Source organism: Micromys minutus (assembly GCF_963924665.1).
Source record: "Micromys minutus genome assembly, chromosome: 32".
Taxonomy (NCBI): Eukaryota; Metazoa; Chordata; class Mammalia; order Rodentia; family Muridae; genus Micromys; species Micromys minutus.
This window is the reverse complement of record NC_137967.1, coordinates 13,988,087-14,009,918: the sequence shown is the minus strand read 5'-3', so window position 1 is coordinate 14,009,918 and position 21,832 is coordinate 13,988,087. Positions and strand designations below refer to the sequence as shown.

Here is a 21,832-nt window from a genome sequence, read left to right as displayed (position 1 = left end):
CAGCGATGAGAAAAGTATTACCAATACACCCCTTCCCTCCAAAGGATGGGTCTAGACTGGCATTTGTCATTAGGACATTTATTTCATGTCCCTTTTGTACAGGTCCTGGGGACAGACAGGTAAGGGGACAGGAGACCAGGAAAGGGAGAACAATAAATAACATGGACAGACAGAAACGGGAGAGGGAGCTGTAACAGGCACGGAATGTTGGCAGGGAAGAGCAGTGGGGGAAGGAGGGGAGGCGCGGGGGGGGGAGAACCCCCCCAGGACCTCACTGTTTCCTGCCCTGCCCCTTCCCACCCCCATCCCACCCCTACCACTCTCAAAAGAAAGGGAGCCCACAGCCAGTGGGGGCCAGCGAGGGTCCTGATGGGGGGGGCACAGGGCCAGCCCCCAGCTTCCTCACTTGACTCGGATTTCTGCATACTCAGCCAGCTCCTCTGTCAGGGTGTAGCTGTCTTTGATGGGTCGTTTTCCCAGGTCTGAGTGGGAATAACTGAGGTCCAGTTCTGGGGGTTCTCCGCGAAGGCCCAGCAGCCTCCTCTCAGACCCCAGGCGCTTCTCACTCTGTGGAGAGGAGAAGACAACCCGTCAGCGTGGGTCTCTCTGACTATCGCGTGCAAAGACGGGGCTGCTGGCACCTTTTTCTCAGGGGCCACCAGCTCAGGGAGCTCCACAGAAACTGAGTCTCACTTAGGGGTTGGAGTGGGGGGCTTCGCAAGTGCTGATACCAGTAAAACCAACCTCTCTCATTGCTAACCGGGAATCTCAGGTTCCAAGAAGAGGTCTTTGAGAAAATGACTTTAGGGGCGCATGAATGATGGAACCCAGAACACCTCTCTAGATTTCTTCACTTCTCTGGCTCTCTACTCCTGACTCCCACCCCACCAGCATTTGGACACACAATAGCGCAATGGCCACAGACAGGGGAAAAAAAGGATCAGCGAAGGAACAGAGTAGACAAGGCCAGGGCTGCTGAGCAAGGCTGGGATTAACCAAAGAGTGCCTCAGACATACATACATGCACACCAACCCGAGGCCCACCTAGGGCCTGGAGGCTGGCACACTGAGGCCCCCGGAACCTACCTCCTGGGGCTCTCAGTGACAATCCCGGGTAGAGACCTCTCTGGACTATTGAAGAAGGAAATGCAGTCACAGGCACAGGCAGGAAGGGCGGGACTATCCAGGCCCCACCCCCTCAACCCTCCTGCCCTTCAGTGAGAGGCCTCCTTCCCAAACCCCAACCCCAGTCCAGCCCTACAAACACCCACCCATCCCTTAGCCTTAGCAACCTTGCCAGTTGGCCTCCCTTTCGCCCCATCCCTACCCTTAGCAACCTTGCCAGTCTGTCTTTCCCAAGCTAACTGGGAGCCACAGGGGTGTGGCCCTCACCTCATACTTATCAGGTGCCCCAGAGATTCGGAATTCGGGGCTGTAGAGGACGTGAGGGTTGTCTCCCCCTGAGAAGCTGGGGTTCTCTGTGACGTTCTTTCTACAGGGAGGCATGAAACATCAGTTTTACCGGGGTCTCCCGGGGAACCCTCTCCACACACCCGAATGGCTTCCTCTCTTCCCCACTTCCAGCGCTCCCGCGCTTCCGTGTTCACCCCAGCCTTCCACATTCTCCTCCCAGCCCACTGTCCCTAGATCAGACTGGCGGACACTCACTTTCTTCTTGTCTGGGTGATGTAACACACAATAGCAATCAGGATGGCAAAGGCAACCACAGCACCCACAGGACCGATTTTAGCCCACATCAGTCGGTCTAGGGATAGAGAATGGGACCAGGAGCCCTCAGGCCTATTGGTAGGCATGAGGGTGCCTGGGTTCTCAGGAAACCCCGGGGAGTAAGAGCCCAATTTTTTAGGCAACCTCTATTCTTCGGTTACAAATTGAGGGTTTATTTATTTTCTTTTTTAAGTACTGGGGTTAAACCCATGGCCTCCTAAGTAGTAAGGAAATGCTTGACCCATGGGCCCCAGCCCCTCACTGGGGGATTCTAGGCAGGGGCTCTACCACTGAGCCACGCCCCCAGCCCCTCACAGGGGGATTCTAGGCAGGGGCTCTACCACTGAGCCACGCCCCCAGCCCCTCACTGGAGGATTCTAGGCAGGGGCTCTACCACTCACTGAGCCACGCCCCCAATTCCTGTCTTACTAAGTTTCCTAAACAGGCTCAAAACTCAGCCTTCCACGTAGTTGGTATGACAAGTCTAGATAACATCTTTCGCTCTTCTATCAGTCTATATAGCTGGTCCATGCTCAGTGGTTGGATCAGTAGTAGGAATAGGGGTGTGGCGGATCCAAGAGGGACCCTCCTCTTCCTTCCTGTGGCTCCCATCCCCAGATCACATCACTCACGTGCTCCCTGGAAAGGCAGCTCAAGGCTCTGGGCGCCATAGAGGTTCCTGGAGGTACAAATGACGCGGGGCGGAGCTTGAGCCTGACCCCGGAGCGTGAGGATGCTGGTGAGCAGGAGACCACTGCGCTCTGAGTACACAAACTCCCTCTCTGTCTCATTCACGGTCACGTTTCGGGAAGGCAGCTCGAAGGCCACAGAGGGTTCCGGGTTGGATTTTACCACACACAGGCACTGCACGGTGTCTCTGGCCGCTGCACAGTGTGACTCCAGCAGGATTATGGGAGCAACTGCAAGATTAAAACCAAGGCTCAGACCAGGACTCCTTGGTAGGGGCCAGGCCCGGTGGATGAGATCGCTCTCTATGGGTCCTGACTCAGAAACCTGGAACCCCCAACCACTTTGTAACCCTGCCCACTTGCTGTTGTTTGTTCAGTCCGAATACAACCCTGCAGCGACATGAGCCCGGCTAAGGTGGTTAGATATCCTAAACACTGTAATGCACTGGCCAGCACTGGGTGTAAGAGTGTATGCACACCTTTAATCCCAGTACTGGTGAGGCGGAGGCAGGTGGATCTCTGTGAGTTCAAGGCCAGCCTCATCTACTTAGAGAGTTCCAGGCTAGCCAGGGCTACATAGTGAGACCCCCGTCTCAAACAAACCCATCAGCCTAAGCCAACATCCTTACACTCTTACACATCACCAGGGCCCCTATGCTTGGGGACAGTCATAAGGGGATTCAAGAGACAGACTTAAATTCAAAATGGCAGGACCTCAGAAGGGCACTCATTTCTCACTCTGTGCCTGATGAGGATGTCACAGTCCCCTCTGCACACAAGCTCTCCTAATAGGTACCTTACACGGGTCACTGTGACATCCGACATACACCAGTGTGACATCCGACATACACCAGTGTGCCATCCAAGGATTCTATTTTTTCTTTCTTTCTCCACTCCCTGCCCTGCAACCCCTTTGGGGTTGGAGAGAGGCTTTCTCTGTGTAGCCCTGGCTGTTCTGGAACTCGCTCTATAGACCAAGTTGGCCTTGAACTCACAACGATCCACCTGCCTCTGCCTCCCAAGTGTTGGGGTTGAAGGCGTATGCCACCATGCCTGGTCCCAAGGATTCTTTCTTCTTTGGAATCCCAATCCATATTAGCCCTGGGACTTGGGATGCTCCTTGTGAGAAACTCTCCTGCCTCTGCTTTTGGGATTGACTCCAGCCTCAATATGGGACATAACAGCTGTGTTTTCTCATCTGTACCATCTGTAACTTTAGTCATGGCCTCTGATCATGATGGCTGGAGTCATGTTTTCCAGAAGGAACCCGTGTGACCCATCCAAGCTACAGCCTCCTTTGGCAAGTTCCTTCCTTCTACCCTGGCCCCGAGGATGTCCCCCAACTTGCTTCCTCACCTGGGGACCCCTTGAATCTTGGTTCCCTTCTTCATTATCACCAACACCCCTCTCCTGCTCTCATAGCTTTGGTTATACATGTAGAACGGATGTCTGTCCTTCATCTCCCCAGAATAGATGCTGCATTAGAACACTGAGCGGTGCTTTTGGTTAGCTTGTTTTGGAGACAGGGTCTTGTTATAGAACTCTGAATAGCCCAGAACTCTCTGTGGTTTTCTGTCTCCCAAGGGCTGGACTTATGGGCTTGAGCCACCATGCCCAGCTAAATGATGTATTTGTGTGTGTGTGTGTGTGTGTGTGTGTGTGTTTGAGAGAGAGTTGTGATATATGTGCAGTTATGTGCAGTTGTGCATTCATGGGTAAACGCATATGTGCGTGTCAGAGTGGCACTGGATGCATTTCTCTATCATTTTCCACTTGCATTCTGAGGCAGCGTCTCTAATACTGGAGCTCACCAACTGGCTAGCCACTGAGCAGTCTCTGGAATCCTCCTGTCTCTGCTCCCAGTACCAGGGTTATAGGTACACATTTCTTTGAACATGGTGCATAGGATTTGAATTCAGGCCCTCATGTTTGTACAGAAGCACATAACCCCCCCCCCAGCCACCTCCCTCCCCCACTTGTGCTTTTAAAACTATGTTCTTTATCAGTCTTAAGCTATCCGACACCTCTCTGCTGGTTCTAGACCACATACTGAGCGGATTCTGACCCAATTCTGCCCATGGAGGCGAAAAAATGATCAGGTCACTGAGTATCCATTTTTAAGCCCAGAGGAATGCGCCAGTAACAATGGTGGGCAGCAGATCCCAGGAGCAGATAAATGTGCACCAGGGCTGGGTAGCTCCGGCTGGAACCTTGGTGCATGTCTCTGCAAAGCTAAAGCAGACAGGCAGCATGCATGCACCTTGCTTGCTCTACTGGTGAGCAATTAGCTCAGCCCAGAGGAATGCCGATCTAAACTAAAAAGATGATTCTAGAACATTTCTTAACCACTCCCACTCAGGACATCACAACCAACATACTGGTGACAAGCGTCCACACCAGATGCCCGAGTGCTGGTGCCCTGCCTGTGTGTGTAGTCAGTATCTTTCCAGCTTCCCAGAGGTTGCAGAAGAAATATACCACCCCTTGACAAGATTCAAAGAATGGGGAGTTTGGGGGTGCCCGGCTTTGGCATTCCAACTCTGCCATCTACTGGCTGAATGTGGCCAGTGAGCCTTCAAGATGGAGAAGTGAAAGTGTGCGAGGGGAACTTTTGGTTTGGGGTTTTGGGTTTTCGGAGTCAGAGTCCAGGGTCCCCCCCAGTGTCGTGGTGCTAATAATCTTCAGCATTGTGGGAAGGGAGTCTCAGTGAGGGACTGTCCAGATTAGGCTGGTCTGTGGGCATGCCAGAGGGATTTTTTTTTTTTTTTTAATTGGGTTAAGGAGGGAAAACCTGCCCTGAGTGTGAGCAACACTAGTTCACACCCCCCACCCCACCCCCCACCCCACCCCCACCCAGTGAAAGGCAGAGAAAGCTGAGCTTGGCATTAGCTTACTGCTCACTTCACTATTGGCTGTGGATGTGATGTAACCGGCTCCTTCAAGTTCCTATCAACATGATATCCCCAAAGTGATGGGCTGCAGCCTGGGGAGAGGAGGGAAATAAACACCTCTCCCCTAAGCTGTTTTCGTGAGAGTATGAACAACTTGTCATCAACACACACACAATTAAGACATCCAGGCTGGCCCCAGGCTCCCTGGTAACCAAGGGTAATTTCTGATCCTTCTGTCTCCACCTCCTGACTGATGGATTTGGGGTGTATACCATCACGTGGGGCTTGTGCACCCTGGTGGATGGAACCCAGGCTTCATGCATGCCAGGTAAGCACTCTATCAATGGAGCTACCTTCCTGGCCCCCGGAAAAGTGGGAGGGGCCATTAGCTCACAAGAGGCTATGGGACTCCAGACTTCTTCCGGAGCCCCTGAATTTAATTCCCAGCAACCACATGGCAGCTCATGGTTGGCTATAATGTGATCCAATGGCCTCTTCTGGCATGCAGGTGTATATGCAGATAGAACACTAATACATAAAAATCATAAATCTTAAGAGGCAATGGGACTCCAAAGACAGGTATGAAATGCTTATCATTTCAGACAAGTATTTACCTCTGCATAGAGAAGAAAGCAGACAAATCTTTGGCTGCAGTGACAAACACCCACTTGAGTTCCAAGGAAGGGCCAATGGGACAAGACAAAGATATCTAAGAATTCGTAGGACATGTTCCTTTCATCCTTACAGCCATCTTACTCATGAGGTGTTTTTGTCATCTCCTTTTGCAGAAAAGGAGCTGGGACCGAGTGTGTGGCTCAGTGGTAGAGCCCCTGCCTAGAATCCCCCAGTGAGGGGCTGGGAGCGTGGCTCAGAGGTAGAGCCCCTGCCTAGAATCCCCCAGTGAGGGGCTGGGGGCGTGGCTCAGTGGCAGAGCTCCTGCCTAGAATCCCCCAGTGAGGGGCTGGGGGCGTGGCTCAGTGGCTGGGGGCGTGGCTCAGTGGTAGAGCCCCTGCCTAGAATCCCCCAGTGAGGGGTTGGGGGCGTGGCTCAGGGGTAGAGCCCCTGCCTAGAATCCCCCAGTGAGGGGCTGGGGGCGTGGCTCAGGGGTAGAGCCCCTGCCTAGAATCCCCCAGTGAGGGGCTGGGGGCGTGGCTCAGAGGTAAGCCCCTGCCTAGAATCCCCCAGTGAGGGGCTGGGGGCGTGGCTCAGGGGTAGAGCCCCTGCCTAGAATCCCCCAGTGAGGGGTTGGGGGCGTGGCTCAGAGGGGCTGGGGGCGTGGCTCAGTGGGGCTGGGGGCGTGGCTCAGGGGTAGAGCCCCTGCCTCACACACATAAAGCCCTGGGTTCCATTGGCAGCAATGTAAGAGGTACAGTTAAGAGGTCAGTGCTGTAAGACAGGCAAGGCTGGGAAGGAAGCCCCGGGTATTGGAAACGAGGAGATAGCACTCTTTGTTTGGAAATTCTTAGAAAGCACGAAGAAGTAAAAACTGGAACTTAGCTGCTGCCACCTGTAGTGAGCCCAGGAGCAGGTTTGCGTGACGTAGACAGAGTGGTCTATAGAGAGCTCAGGCCAGGTGCTAGTTGGCAATGTATAATTGTTTTCATTTCCTAGGACATTAGCGTATATATTTGTCCTTACCACTCCTCTGACTGTGCTATGTCTGCTAATAAGCTTGGCATCTCCTTGGTCCCATCCCCCACCTCTCAGAAGCACACAGCAATGGCTCAGCGCATGAATTCAGGGTGATCAGCGCTAAGCCTTGCAGAGCAGAGCCAGATCGCCTGGGTCTGATTCTCAAAAACCTGCTACTTTTTAGCCATGTGACCTTGGGCAAGTGTCCTAATTCCCCTGAGCCTCGGTTTCCTTCTCTGTAAAGAGGGTATTGGTGGAATGAAGGTGAAATAGGTCTCCGCATATAGCACATCCAACAACATCTGCTACCTAGCAATGCTCTCCAAGGGACAAATACCAGAGTTACCTCTTCTTAATTCTATAGAAGAGCAATGACCACAGGATCCTGAACCCCTTTGGTCCAAAGCTCCTTCCACTCCCAGGACACGGGAACGTGGTGTTCTCAATGGAAGATTATTAGTAAGGATCCAGCTCCCTGCCTGTTCCCCAGTCTTATCAGGGACAAAGATGACCCTGGCTGGGATGTATGGGCACCTCCCAGTCACCCAGGTGTCCCCATGGAGCCACTGGTAGAAGCAGGGTGGGAGGGGCACTCACACTCCACAGACAGGTTGAAGGCGGTGGCTCTCTGACCGTACTGGTTCTCAGCTACACACCAGTACTCCCCATCATCTTCGGGCGTCACTGCAGGGAGTTCCAGCTGCAGCTGGCTCTCATAGATGACCGTGGCCAGGATCTGCTTCTCCTTGAAGATGGTGAGAATGGGGTCTGGGTTGCTCTGGGTGGAACACAGGATGGAGACAGTCTCCCCCTCTACGGCCACCACCGTCCCATTCACTGTGGGCTTCCAAGGTGCATCTGCGGGAAGGCAAAACATCAGAACCCTGTGGCTGGAGAGATGGCTCAGAGGTTAAGAAGACCGGGGTTCAATGCTCAGCACCCACAGAGCGGCTCATGACTGTAAATCCAAGATCTGACACCCTCATGCATGTAGGCAGAACACCAGTGCACATTATAAAATAAAAAAATAAATTACTTAAAATGAAAAAAAGTCAGTCACAAGCCTCCAAAAAAAAAAAAAAAAAAAAAAAATCAGAACCCATGGAAACTGCTCATTTGCTGTCCAACCCCCACCAGCAAATGTGACCCTGGACAGTCCCATCCAGTCCTGGCAGTCTTACTTACATGAATTATCGTTCTATTTCCCTTTTTTAACGCTGTTTGTTTATTTGTCCATTTATTTTTGGCACAGGCTCTGCCACATAAACCTAGCTGACCTTTTACTTCATTCTATAGTCCAGACTGACCTTGAACTCATGACAATCAATCCTCCTGCCTTATCCTGAACGTTGGAATTACGTGTGGGGTCTGGGAGCTTGTCTTTGGATGCTGGCACTACCTACCCCATCCAAGCTACGCAGACCCTGTGTCTTAACGCTGGGACTCATTTTTCCCATCTTAAAAATGGGCGTAATAATTCCGGCCTCATAGAATAAGGTTGATCATCCCACCTGGGACAAAACCCTGGCAACTGACAAGAACTATTCTAGCTGATCAAGGCTTATGGAAAGATGCTGTGTAAGGACATAAAATACGTTTTCTGCTATGGGAAAGAAAAAAAGAAAGCTTAGGAAAGAGGAACTGGGTGGTCATGGTTCCAATTAGGACGGTGAGGGGAGGCTTCTGGGAGCTGAACAGGAGGCGTAAGGGATGCCATTCAGAGAGAGCTGAGTGAGTAAACACTGGCTGCAACTGTCTTTTATTTTCCTCAACGCTGGGCACGGTGCCTCAATACATATTTGTGAATGAATGAATGAATACATGCATGAATGGCCTGTGTTCGATTATCAGTTAAGGGACCTGCTCCGACAGCGTCTGTCTCCTATTACAACCAGGTCCGCTCAGTGAAGCTGATTGATGCTTAGGGTATCCTCAGCCCTTCCATTAAACTACGGCTGCAAAATGCAAGGGAGTTCCTGTTGTTTAAGGCTAGTAGTTCCTCTGAGTGAAGCCTTTCCAAGTGTCTGTTCCCTGCAGGGGTGTCTGGATGCCCCGGGTGGAGACTCACACATGACGCTCAGCTCCACGGTACGGTTGTCCTGGCCATAGGCATTCTCCGCCAGGCAAGCATAGACTCCGTCCTCTCCTGGGGTCACGTCCTCCAGATCCAGGTACAAGCTCTCAGCAACTGCCTCCCTTAACACCATCCCATCCCGCATCCAAGTCAGCAGCGGTGGCGGGTTGCTGTCAGCCCCACAGAGCAGGCTGACGTGGGAGCCCTCAATGGCCTCCACAGAGGTATTCATCTCCACAATCACTGGGGGGTCTGAGGCCCGGAATAAGGCGAAGGGTCAGCGGACTGATAGATGGGTGCATCAAATCTAGGACAGCTCCACAAGCCCAGGCCCCGTCCCCAGGTCGCACCTTCCAGGTCCCTTTTCTGGGTCCTACCCCTCCAGGACCCACGCACCAGACCTAAGTTAACTCCACCAGCGTAGGCTCCGCCCCAAGCCCCTCCCTCCAGGTGCCACCCTCCAGACCGGCCCCGCCCCAGTACACCACCCACCAGCAGGGCCCCGCCCCCAACTCCTACCCATCTAAGCCCCGCCCACAGTCTCCCTATCCAGCCACTCCCTGCCCGGTCTCTTCCAGTCCCCGCCCCTGCTACAACCCGCACCCAGGCTCACACTTGACGTCCAGACTGGCGTAACCCTCGAACTGCAAGGTGGTGTTGGGGAAGGCAGCCTGACAGCCCAGACGGTGGCCGTTGGCCTCTCTAGTGGGCACGAAGTGTAGCAGCGACACCTGCACCCAGGTGCCTTCTTCCTCACGCAGCCGACCCAGCACAGTGGGCTCCCCCAGCCCCTCGTGACCCAGCCAGCTCAGCTCTGGGCGCAGTTCTGGGCAGTTGTCCGGCACCATGCAGCTGACCTCCACTTCTGTTCCTGCCACCACTTCCGGGGGCACCACGATGTTGGGAGTGTCTGTGTACGAGGAGGAAAAAAAAAGAGGGTTCTGGAAGCAGTCTCAGGCTGTGGTCATACCCTCCTATCCGGCTCCATTCCTGGGACCTTATCCCCTTGAATTTCTAGGTGTTTGTCACCGCCCTCCCCCACCCCCAACCCCTAACACACACACCAAGCATTTTACACAGCCTATCAGGTTGCTTCTGTGACATATGGAAATTCACTAAGTTCCTCTGCGGTCCCTGTACATATCCCCTACCTTCGTGGGCCGCTGGGTTGGGGAGGAGGGACAGTTGTCAGGGTGTGATGTGTATGTATGTGATATTGTCCTGTTTGGGTTTGTGTCACCTAGAGTCATGTGAAAAGATTGAACCTCAATTGAGAACATGGTCTATCAGATGGGCTCGCACAGTAAGTCTGTGGAGCCAGTGATTGATGGAGGATTTAGCCATTGTGGGGCAGTGCCGTTTCGAGCCATGAGGTCCTGGAAAGTGTAAGACAAGCTGTTGAATGTGAGACTGAGGAGTAAGCCAGGAAGTAACATTTCTCTGCGGTGTTCAGTTCGCACCTCCAGGTTCATGCCTTGAGTCCCCGCCCCGCCCCTCAGCGATGGACTCCGATCTGAGTGTTAACTGAAACCCCCCCCACCCCCCACCCCCGTCCTACCTTGTTGCTTTTGGTTACTGTGTTTACCACGGCAAGAGAAAGCAAGCTAAGACAGGTATGTTATCGGGGTGGGGAGCTGCGTGTTTTGTGGGTGTGTGTGCGCGGTTTGGGGGGGTGTGTGATCCATGAATACTATGGTGTGCTGAGCGTGTGGTGTGTGATGTGGTCTTTTTCCACAGCAGGGCTGTAGTGTGCCTACTCACAAAGACCAAAGGCTGCTAGGGAACTTAATCTAAGGTCTCTAACTAGGGCTGCCTCTCTGAAACCAGACAGTGAGAGTCCCTGAGGCTGGGCAGGGACCTCTATTCAATTTCCAAACCCGGCCACAGCTTCCTGCCTTTTTTTTCTGACCCCCCACCCCCACCCCTGGTTTTGAGGATTAGCCCTTGGACCTGATACATCCTCATCCCCTCATCCCTCTGGTTACTCTTAATTTTGAGGGTCTTATTAAGTTCTTAAAGCTGGCCTCAACCAACTCAGTATCCCAGCTAGGCTTGTAGTCTTTCTGTGTCAGCCCTCAAAGAAGCTGGAAATAAGGTTTATGCACCAGACCCTGTCTTTTATTTCTTCTTTTTCTCTGTCTGTCTGTCTTTGTTTCTTCCTTCATCTTATTTACATTTATTTGTGTGTGTGTGTGTGTGTGTGTGTGTGTGTGTGTGGATACATGTGGGCATGTGCGTGTCCTGTGGAGGTCAGAGGACAACCTAGAGCAGTTGTTTCTCTTTTTCCACCATTCCCATATGAGTTCCAGTTATCAGATCTGGGTTGTCAGACTTGGGGGCAAAGCACCGTTACCCACTGAGCCATCTCGTGATATCCTCCCCCACCGCTGTCTTATTAGGAATGAAACCATGCAAAGCAAGTGCAAGAATTCAACTGTCAGCTCCAAACTTCCAGTGTCCTACTGCAAGCCTGCGCAGCAGACGTCCTGCCTCAACCAGCCAGAGCTTAGATCTGAGGCTGGGAACAGCTCCCGGCCTTAAAACCATTCACCTGCTGGCAGTGAATGGGAAACCAAGGGCCAAAGAACGAAATTAAGGTACCCAAAGTCACCCAACTAAAGCAGGCATCTGGAAGCCTCGTCCCTAACCGACTCCAGACCCCTGTCTTTAGCTCTAGATATCTCTAGAAGAGTAAGGTCAGCCAGACCACTTAGGGCTTGCTTTGTTTATGTTTGCCATCCATGTAGTCCATGGGGTTTGCAACCAGCTAAATTGCCCTTTTCTGGCTCTGTCATCCAGAGCTGGTGGCCCAGATGCTGAGGACAGCCACCTGCCCCTCCCTCTATTGCTGCAGCCCCTTGGAGCCCACCCAACCCTGGGGGACCCGACTCACTGATGATGTCCAGGACACTGTGCTCCGAGAAGGTGTACTGGTTGTAGCCGCCCAGGTCACCTCGGAAATAGTATTTTCCTCCCAGCTCCGGGCTCAGCGTGCTCAGAAGCAGGGTGCAGTTTCGTAGGCCCAGGTCTCCCAACAGGCGGCTGCGGCCCTGGAAGCTCTCATGGACCACTTGTGTGCGGGACTTGAAGACCACTGGTGGGTAGTTCTTGGGGTAGGGACTATTGAAATACCAGACACCATGGACCACAGCCGGTCTGAGCTCATCCGGGAAGTCAAAACGGCAGGGGATGGAGACACACGTGCCCTCGAAGGCTGAGATGGATGAAGGCATCCAGGCACCCCAGTGGCCCCCTCGAGAAGCTGTAGGTGGGCAGGAAGCACAGAAGCTGACGGACAGAGCCCACCCCATTATCTCCAACAGTTCCCATGGTGGGCCACTGGCCTGGAATGTGGGGTGCGGGGACAGGGGACAAGGCTCTCCAGCAGTTACCTGAGATCATTATCCAAAACAGCGGCAGGGTGGTGAGGAATATCATCTTGTCCAGCAAGTGAGTGAGCTAGGGCTGGAGAGGAACAAGAGGACGGTTTTTCAGAAGGCCACAGGATGATGGGGGGTGGTGTTGGGGGCAGGGGACGCTGGGTCAAGGTTAGCTGCTGTCATTTTTAAAAGCCAGGCTTCAGTGTCCCATTCTTCAACAGTCCCACGTTCTGTTAGTCAGAGCTGGGTGCTGCAAGCCAGATGCAGCCCCCAGACTTGAAACCAGGCCCCCCGGGGGAAGTTAAGCAAGCTTCCCAAAGTCACCCCAGCTCAAACACGGGCCCCAGTTGTCCCCTGCCTTTAGCTGCAGACATCTCTAATAGATATGTCTAATAATGGATGCCACCACTGTTCTGAAATGGGCAGTTAGATCGTTTAGGGATCTGTTTGTCTCCTGTCTGTCATTCTCGTAGCTCAAGTGGCAACGGTGTTCCAACTCTGGTGTCTCTGAGGTGGGTGCAATTACTGTGTGTCCAGAGGGTACAGAGCTTGCCCAAGGTTACATAGCTGGTCTGCAGACTTAGCAGCCATGCTGTGCTGTCCCCGAATGGCAATGGCACGTTAGTAGCGATCTAAGTAAGCATTCCTATGTCTTTGCCTCTCAGAGAGCACCCCTCACCGAGGTCAGATAAAGAAAACATGGGTATCTTACCCCTCACCTCAGTCTCCCTGAGTTCGGAATGTCTCCTGATTCCACTTGAAGTGGCCAGTCAACCTAGAACACAAGTCAGACAGGGGTTACGGGGTGAAAGCCTCAGTGCCCACCCCCCTGTTCTTTCATGTATACTATGGGTGGTGTCTGTGTTGTAAGAACATCCCTGTGGTCTCTGGTACCCATGGATACACAGGATGTTCCCACACAGCTTCAAAGATACTGTACCACCACGACACCCCCCCCCCCCCAAGCTGGGGCGTGGGAGAGCCATGGGGAAGGAAGGGAATGGTAGGTCTGAGATGAGGGGAACAGTGAGTGGTGAGGACAGGGAAGGAGCAGATGGGGCCTGGGGGTGGCAGGCAAGGACCCAGCCCCATCAATGACTGGGTTTCACAACATCAGCATTCCCAGCGTGCCGTGTGAATTCCTGCCGCCCTCTCCCACCCGCAGCAGGCCCAGGGTGTCCCCACCCTCACCAGAGGCCAGTAGCCAATACAAAAGAGCCCTGTTCCTTTGGGGGTGTGGGTGCTCTATCCTAGGGACCTCCTGGGGGTAGGTGGAGTGTGAGTGAGATTGGTTGCTCCCGACTGGGCTCTGCAAGGGGCCAGGAGGAGCCAGAGGTGACGGCCCCTTGGCCCCTGCGGCCCTGTGGGTCGACTGGGGACTAGAGCCAGGATTTTGAAGTAGCTGCTTTTCCCGGCCTTGGCTGCCCTCTTCCCACAGATGCAGACGCATGCATGCTCAGAAACATGCAAACGCTAGTAGGAAATGTGACAGCCAGCAAGAACAGACTTACAGAATGGGGATTTGGAGACCCATGAGGACACACCCCTATCCTGAGACACCCGTGTCTACAGAGAAGCATCCGGGAACAAGCTGTGCAGAGACCACCTGACTGCCCCTCAGTCTTGGACACGCACACTTGGGCAGTCATGGCTCCCGCTGTCCTGATTGCAAGTGTGCAAGTCACAAGAACCTGCACACACTGAGGTGGGACCACAGAGAACTCCACCTAGACACATCTATGAGCACAGGGCACGTGTGGCCCTGGCACCTGGGACCGGAAGGAACGGGAGATTCCCAGAGGTAAGGACCAATCAATTCAGCACAACAGATGGATGACAAAGTCATGCACAGGGTGCATTCTCCTCTGGGACAAATTCTGATCATGGTGTGTATGCCCGAGCAACCTCAGCTAGGACAATGATTTGAAGCTCTCTAAAGAATCACAAGGCTAATATCCGCAAGACAAACAGATCCCACATCGACAGCACGTTAAGTTTCCATCAGGGAAGCCGGGAGCAGTGACTGCACGCCTGTCACTCGTCACTCCTGAACTTAGGAAGGCAGGGCAGCAGGACCGGGAGTTCAAAACCAGCTTTGGCTCCATTAACAAGGTAGAGGTTAGCCTGGACTGAGTGGCCCTATTTCAACAAACAAAACCGAATCGAAGGGTGGTGTGGGGGTGGGGAAAACACACCTACCTAGTCTCAGTGAAGTACAATGGGGAGTTGTGGAACACTCATACAGAAGGCTACACGGGGAGGTGGGCACGCACACTGTCACCCTCACTGTGTGCCCAGGTGTTCACAGACTGCTCGCCTCACCCACATCCACATGGTGGATTCCAGTGCCCGATGGCTCTGACCCTCCCCTTCCCCCCAATCCAATCCCCTGTCTCATCTCTCCCAATTTTGCAAACTGCAGGGGAGGTGGCCTTGCTGGTGCTTCCACCATTCATGAGGTCCCCTTGTCCTTTCTGTCTCTTCTTCTCAAGGCCCCATTGCTGTCTCTGTCCTCCCCGCCCCCCCACTGCCTCCACTAAGATCTTTGGTTGCTTTGGTTCACAGTGGCACTCCTCTGCTCCTTGGCATACCTGGCCTTGCACCAGCCCTGGTGATCAGTGCTCCCAACCCCCTGGGGGTGATTTGCCCTGGCCCGCTCTGCCTCGGTACTCACTTGGATGGTCTGGCTTCTGCACCCTCTGCTCTGCTGGCCTGGCCGGGCTTACAGTCCCTTGGCCTCCCAGGGTCTAGGCCCCCACTTGCCAACCCCTCCTCTGCCCCCCGGGTGCCAGGGGCCGCCTGCCTCCAGGGCCCAGCTCCTCCCTGCCCCCGGGGGAGGGGGGCACAAAGGGGCCCTTGTCACCACAGGGCTAGGACTAGGACTGGGCAGCCTGACGCCTGGGTCCTACTTGCTCCTTCCTAGAGAAGATGGGGGTCTGCCTTGCTCCTCCCCTTCCTCCATTAATATACACCCTAATGTGGGAGTCGGGGGAGGGAGGAGTGGCCTCATCTTTCTGAAAGTTCCAGGCTGAAAGGTGAAACCTGTTGTCCTCTAGGAATTGGTGGCAACATTGTGACCTTGGTCCCAAGAGACAGGTAGAGACTGGTTGCCAGGAAGAGGAAGCACACCCTCTCCTAGTTTGGTTCCAGCACCACCTCTACCACGCTGAGAATCACCCACCACTCCCCCCACCCCCACCCCCCCACCATGCTTCCCCTCCTGGTCTGTTTTCTCCTTGACACTTCTTGTCCTCTGAAATGTCCTTGGACCACAGCCTTCCCTTGGTGAGAATGGGGGACTCTATGTTGTCCTGAGTCTGTCCCCACCTGTTAAACAGAAAATAAGTGCTCTTTTCTATTCTTCTAATGCCCTGTGACACCCTGGGACTCAGATATGTCACCCTTAACCCTAATTCCTAGAAAGCTGTCCCCACGCCATCCTGCAGACCCCAGCCTGCTCTTCCCAGAAACACGGTGCTTAGCTCTGGAGCCAACGGCTCCCCCTCTTAAAAAACTACATTTATTGATTTCCCCATTTTTGATTTGTGTATGCTATGTATATGGGTGGTTTTGCCTGCATGTTTGTCTGTGCACCACTTTCAGACCTAATGCTCATGGAAGTCAGATGAGGGCATCAGAACCCCTGGATCTGGAGTTACAGATGGTTGTGAGCCACCATGTAAGTGCCGGGACTTGAACCCAGGTCCTGTGAGAGATCAGTCAGTGCTTTGACTTATTAAGCCAACTCTCTAGCCTCCTTCTTTCTCTCTTGCTTCCTTCCTTCTCTCTCTCTCTCTCTCCCTCTCTCTCTCTCTCCCTCCTTCCCTCCCTCCCTCCCTCCCTCTCTCTCTCTCTCTCTTTCTCTCCCTCTCTCTCTCTCTCTCTTTCTCTCTCTCTCTCTCTCTCTCTCTCTCTCTCATCCATGTGTGGCTTTGCAAATGTACCTCAGTTCTCTCCTTTCATCTTGTAGGCCCCAGGGATCTAACTCGGGTCATCAGGCTTGACATTGATACTCTTACTCTCTGAGCCATCTTGCTGACCCATTCCCCCCTGCCCCCCTTCTTAATTCGTTGATTCTCTTTATGTAGTGCAGGCTGGCCTCCAGCTTACCATGCAGCTCAGGCTAGCCCCGAATACAAACGACATGGCTAAGTCTCCACAGTGCTGATATTATAGATGTGTGCCACTGTGTCTGGTCCCTGCCTTTCCATTTCAGAACTGTCCTTTCTATAGAACTCAACATGACTGAAGCTGGCCACCCTGCCCTGGGGATGCTGTCTTGTCCCTGCCTACCCATCGAGCTTGGAGCTCAGAGAGCAGGCTTCCCACTGCAGCCTGCCTGCGCATTTGCTTGGGGGGGTCTTTAAAGCTTGTGCGTGGGCCACAGGGGCTTTCTGAGATGGATGAGGACCCTGTGGGTGTGGAATCCTCAGTCATCCTGAATTAGGAATGGGCTTTGTGAGGTGGATGGGGTGTTAGAGGCAGCAGGACACACAGAGCAGGTCCACCAGACTGCAGAGGCCAGAGCAGGGCTTGGGGGTGGGAGGGTCCTTTCTTCCAGCAGTGAGGGCAGGGAAATCCCTTAGACCAGGGAGTGGATCAGGAGTCCTGAAGACTGGGGCTGGGGACAGTGACACCCCCACCTCAGGCTTCATGATGTCAGACTCTGCCCGTGCCTTTCCCAGTCTGAGACAATGGTCCATTGAAAGTGGGGTGGAGCTTGAAAGCCTGGCTTCCGGAGAAGAGAGGGACCTGGTGCCTGGACTTTGAGGGTGAATGTGAAGATTCTGAGGTGCCCTGTGCCACAGATGTCCAAACACACCGGACTCACTGAGCTGGGGTTTCTGTGTAGGGTGGGCAATATGTTGGTTCCAGGTATAAACTAGAGGCAGACCCTGGGGAGGGGACACAGGGGCACTAAGAGTCTGTGACTGAGTCAGGGGATTAGGAGGGGCCTACCTATAAGAGTGTATCGGATAGGCTGAGAGGAGAGGGGAGGTAGGTAAGAGAGCTACCTGGTACACAAATCAGCTGGTGCCTTCAAGAAAGCAGGTATTCGGTCTGCAAGGGTTGGGGACAAATGTGCAAACTAGAATGTGTTACGACACATCCTTTCAGGCTTCAATGTCAATTTCAGAATCAAGTGGCAGCAGGGTTCCGTCCTTCTGTGCTTTGAGGGGAGGATCTGCTCCTGCCCTTCCCCCAGCCCCTCCTCAACCTTGGACTTGGAGGTTTGACTGTTTGCCCTTGGTTCTATCTGGCTGTGTTTTGGTTCAAATCCGCTTCTGCCAAGACATCAACCATATCAGATTAGGACCTACCGTAATGATGTCACCGTAACTGTTACCCTCCGTAAAGACCTGCCACTCCAAAGCCAGGCAGTGACCGGAATTTGCCCAGGAGTGACTGGCTTCTATGGAGTGCCTTTCCTTCTGAAATACTCCAAGTCACACCCTAAAACTGTAGGTGAGGGAGAGGGGTCTTCTGAAGAGTGTGAAAGGGCAAGCCAGGAAGTGTGTGTGTGTGTGTGTGTGTGTGTGTGTGTGAAAATCAGGGGCTATGACGTCATTGTCACCATGGGGGAGGGTTTGCTTCTGCAGTACTGAGTTTGTTCCTTGTTCCTCAACTCAACCCTATCAGACTTGTCATCAGTGCCTTTGGTTTTACAGTGTCCTGTTTTTGTTACGTTAAACAGTGAAGCTAACCAGAGAAACCAGGATTCCATTGAATCTAAGTTTCAAGGTCGTAAAATAGTGTGCGTGGGGGGGTGTGGTGTGGTGTGGTGTCTGCGTTCTTTTCAGCTTCCTCTGATGACCAGCCTCTTAGTGTCTCTGAGGTAAAAGGTTGTGGTGGATGAGGTTGCTGCTGGCTTCTAGTTTGGTTAAGTTTGTCCTACAGATAGAGGTTTAAAGTTCTAGCCGGCCTGAGGCAGGAGCATTACAGCAAGTTTTTAGAAGTCAACTTGAGCTACGTAGTGAGTTCTAGTATAGCCTGGGCTAAATATAGAGGGAGAACCTGTCTTAAACATAAACCCGGGATAAAGACATAGGACTAGAGGTGGTAAAGCCGCTGCTAGAAATCACAAGGCCTTACGTGTGCCTCGCAGCACTTCATGAAAGCGGGTTTATAATCCCAGAACTCAGGAGGTAGCGGCAGGAGGATCAGAACTTCAAGGTCACCCTTGGCTACTTAGAGAGTGCAAGTCCAGGTTAGACTACACAAGACCCTGTCTACAACAAACAAACAAATGTACGTCTCTTGGCTCAGGGTATACGTCGGTTGTGTAAGTATCGGGCTGTTCTGTGTGAGGCCTGTTTTTAATTACCCAGTTCTTGGGAGAGAGAGGGCACTTTGCTGAAAGAACTTCTTATTGTTACTGCTACTGGAACTTGCCATACCCAGATTTGCTGCCAATATTTAAAGTATTAGTATATCTCACAAAAAACGTTTCCAGTCTGTCTTGACAAAATCAGATGCCCTTCCCTGCCTTCCTCAGGACATGGCGGCCAGCTCCCAGGGGACCTTGTGTCTAGACTATTATGTCCCTTCCGGGATCCAACGGAGGCCAAGCGACCCATGTCCTCCCTCATCATTAGGGCTGTTGAAACGGTCAGAGCTGAGACAGTGGGGAATTATGACTCATGCATTCGTGTCCCTGTTCAAAGTAGAGCAATCAGGCTGGAAGGATGGCTCAGTGGGTAGTCCTTGCTGTGCAAGCTGAGCGGGAGTGCCCACGTTCTAGGCTGGTGTGACAGACAGATGGGTCCTAGAGACTTGCTGGTCAGACAGTTTATGGGAAATCAGTGAGCTCCAGGTTCAGTGAGAGACCCTGTCTCAAAAACAAACAAACAACAACAAAAAAATAAAACCCCAGAAACACACACACAGAATTAAACATAAATAAATAAATAAATAAATAAATAAAAGATTGACTGGTGGATATGGTAGATAAAGCACATGCCTCTTTTTTTTTTTTTTAAAGATTTTTATTTATTATATAATAATAAGTACACTGTTGCTGTCTTCAGATGCACCAGAAGAGGGTATCAGATCCCATTACAGATGGTTGTGAGCCACCATGTGGTTGCTGGGATTTGAAATCAGGACCTCTGGGAGAGAAGTCAGTGCTCTAACCACTGATCCATCCCTCCAGCTCTAGCACACACCTTTAATCTAAAGACCCAGGAGACAGAAGCAGGAAACCTCTGTGAATTCAACAAAGCAAGTTTCGTACCAGCTGGGGCTATGCTGGCTGTTATATGTGTTCACAATCAACACACACACACACACACACACACACACACACACACACTTTTAAAAAATTAAGAAGAAAGAAAGAAAAACACTGAGGAAGGTCTTTTCAGCTTTTTTCCTGGGTTGCTACATAAACTCCGGATTTTTTGAAGTAGAAAACAAAGTGAAGAACAGACAAGAAACGCTTTGCCCAGCTTTCTATCAGACTCAATGTACATAAACCTGTATATCCCACCTAGTGTCTGTCTCTGGATGACAGGGGCTTGCAACAAGTCCGTATCTTTGGCAAAGAAAAAGAAAAAGTTTTTTTTTAAAAAAAAAAAACAATAAAAACCAGACACAATAGCTTGGAAATAAAATCACCATCTTTATTCTGTGGCCATTGCTGGGAGAGAGAAGGAATAAATAAGTGGGGCCGAGGAGAGGCTGGGGTGTTGAGAGGCCAGGACTTGACCCCTCTATGTTACGAAACGCAACAGATGCCACAGGAGGAGAGGTTTTTACAGCATCTACAGCAGAAGACGCATATGGGGAAGTTGGTGTCTCGCTTCCTTCGCGTCTGCATCAGGAGCTGTGGAAAGAAAGAGAGGTGAGCGGTCTGGTCAGGGCACGGAAGAGGCGGGATCAGGGAGGGAGTCCCAGATGCTCTTACCGCATTGTCACTGTTGTCCGTCCTGCTTTCTGTCCTGTGCCAAGGCTGCAGTGCTGTCGTCTGTCTCATCTGTGAAAACAAAAGAGGTACTAAGTATTGTGGAGTCCCCAAAATAGCTTTCGGACTCTCTGCCAGCTTCCTCTCCAGGGTCTTAGAGACCTGTGCTTAGACGGAATTCCTAGAAGGGACCCTACTTCCCTGTCTTCCCCCACTGTTGCTTGGATATTCCATTTCTTTGTACTCTGCTGAACACTCCCGACAGGTCTCCCTGCCTCTTAGCTCTTATAACCTGGTCCCACGTAGCACACTGACTTTCAGCACCGTCAGGTGGACTGCGGCTTTTCCTCCTGACTCTGAGCAGTTCGAGAGTCATCCTCTGCGCAGCTGTCCACAAAGCTTGGCACAGCAGAACCTCCGTGGTCTCTCCTTACTCCCGATACCAGCTCCACTTATCAGACTACAGTCCCCAAGGGTCTTGTGATTGCCCTGAGAGCTCACTCCGCGGTTTCAGTTCCAAGGCACAAATCTAGTAGGTTTGTTTTGGGGGGGGGGTAGGGGCAGGGTTTTATATAGCCCAGGTTGGTAATGAACTTTCTGGGTAGCCAGAAAAGCCAGGAATGACTGTGAACCCCAGGTCCATCCGGTTCCACCTTTGGAGTACCCACACCAAACTTGGTTCTGTACTATTTCCTTGTGGGGCGGTAGGCTGTGAGAGGCAGCCTGGTTCCCGGTTCATTTTCTGTTTTCTTCCTTACAGATTTATGTGTGAGTATTTTGCTCGCATGTATGTATGCATACTATATGCATGCCTAGTGCTGAATGAGCATCTGGGTCAAAAGGCGTCAGATACCCTGGAACTAGAGTTAAGGATGGTTGTGAACCACTATATGGGTGGCAGGAACTGACCCTTGGTCCTCTGCATAAGCATGAAGTGTTCTGAACAGCTAACCAACTCTCCAGGCCCTTCTGTATCATTTTCTTATAGAAACACTGCGTGGCTGACAGCCTCTTAGCCCCACCTCTGGTCCTTTTTCATGAGAGTTGTCTTTGTGCTAGCCACAAGGAATCTTTACTGAAAAGTCACTTAAAGGCTGCTTGAGGAAAGCCCTGACCAGGATGGGACAGCAGGAGGAACATTTTGACTGGCTCCCACCATATTCCTCCTGTCCATTTCCCACAGTAGGATGACAAAAGTGGCTTTTCAACGACACCCATGTAGCTTCTCAGCCCTTCCACTAAGGACCACCTTGTCTTGTCAACAGCTGCCATCATGGTTGAGCTGTCCTAATTCCTCGGCGCTGAGGAGCCCTGCCTCCCTGGGACCTGGCTCTGGTCTGGTCTGCTCACCTGCTGACGGAGAAAGGTGCCGCTGCTCAGGCTGGTGAGGAGGAGAAGCAGGAGACAGGCAGCCTGGATCCGAGTGCTTAGTGCCATCGCGTCTTCCGTCCTGCTGTGCAGTCTAAGGACTTGAGCTGGTGTCTAGGGTCCAGTCCCAGTCCCTTTTATGGGACCAGTGGGAGGAGGGTCACCTG

General features: G+C 52.4%; 2 protein-coding genes across 3 annotated transcripts; both read right to left on the bottom strand.

Annotated features, from left to right (window-relative positions):
* Nucleotides 1–348: 348 nt before the first annotated feature.
* Nucleotides 349–15,108, bottom strand: MAG (myelin associated glycoprotein). Of its 2 annotated transcripts, XM_080908910.1 has the most exons (12): nucleotides 15,069–15,108; nucleotides 13,107–13,169; nucleotides 12,407–12,479; nucleotides 11,908–12,276; nucleotides 9,628–9,924; nucleotides 9,009–9,266; nucleotides 7,538–7,798; nucleotides 2,361–2,648; nucleotides 1,669–1,765; nucleotides 1,393–1,492; nucleotides 1,087–1,131; nucleotides 445–567 (listed from the first exon to the last, which is right to left on the bottom strand). In XM_080908910.1, the coding sequence occupies exons 3-11, from the start codon at nucleotides 12,450–12,452 to the stop codon at nucleotides 1,099–1,101; spliced, it is 1,749 nt and encodes a 582-aa protein (XP_080765036.1). In that variant the 5' UTR covers nucleotides 12,453–12,479; nucleotides 13,107–13,169; nucleotides 15,069–15,108; the 3' UTR covers nucleotides 445–567; nucleotides 1,087–1,098. The 2 variants fall into 2 exon arrangements, with proteins under 2 accessions (XP_080765035.1, XP_080765036.1); XM_080908909.1 differs by lacking the exon at nucleotides 1,087–1,131 and having other exon boundaries at nucleotides 349–567.
* Nucleotides 13,115–21,734, bottom strand: HAMP (hepcidin antimicrobial peptide; the record flags this gene model as incomplete). The annotated part of the gene is made up of 4 exons (XM_080908318.1): nucleotides 13,115–13,169; nucleotides 20,116–20,219; nucleotides 20,301–20,369; nucleotides 21,648–21,734. The coding sequence occupies 4 exons, from the start codon at nucleotides 21,732–21,734 to the stop codon at nucleotides 13,115–13,117; spliced, it is 315 nt and encodes a 104-aa protein (XP_080764444.1).
* Nucleotides 21,735–21,832: the final 98 nt, after the last annotated feature.

Excerpts from the sequence above, each read along its gene's own strand:
- MAG (XM_080908909.1), bottom strand. The coding sequence starts at position 12,452 with ATGATATTCCTCACCACCCTGCCGCTGTTTTGGATAATGATCTCAG. Across the intron at positions 9,925-11,907 it reads CAGTGTCCTGGACATCATCA|ACACTCCCAACATCGTGGTG; the intron begins GTGAGTCGGGTC and ends CCTCGTACACAG. Across the intron at positions 568-1,392 it reads GGGCACCTGATAAGTATGAG|AGTGAGAAGCGCCTGGGGTC; the intron begins GTGAGGGCCACA and ends TCCTCTCCACAG.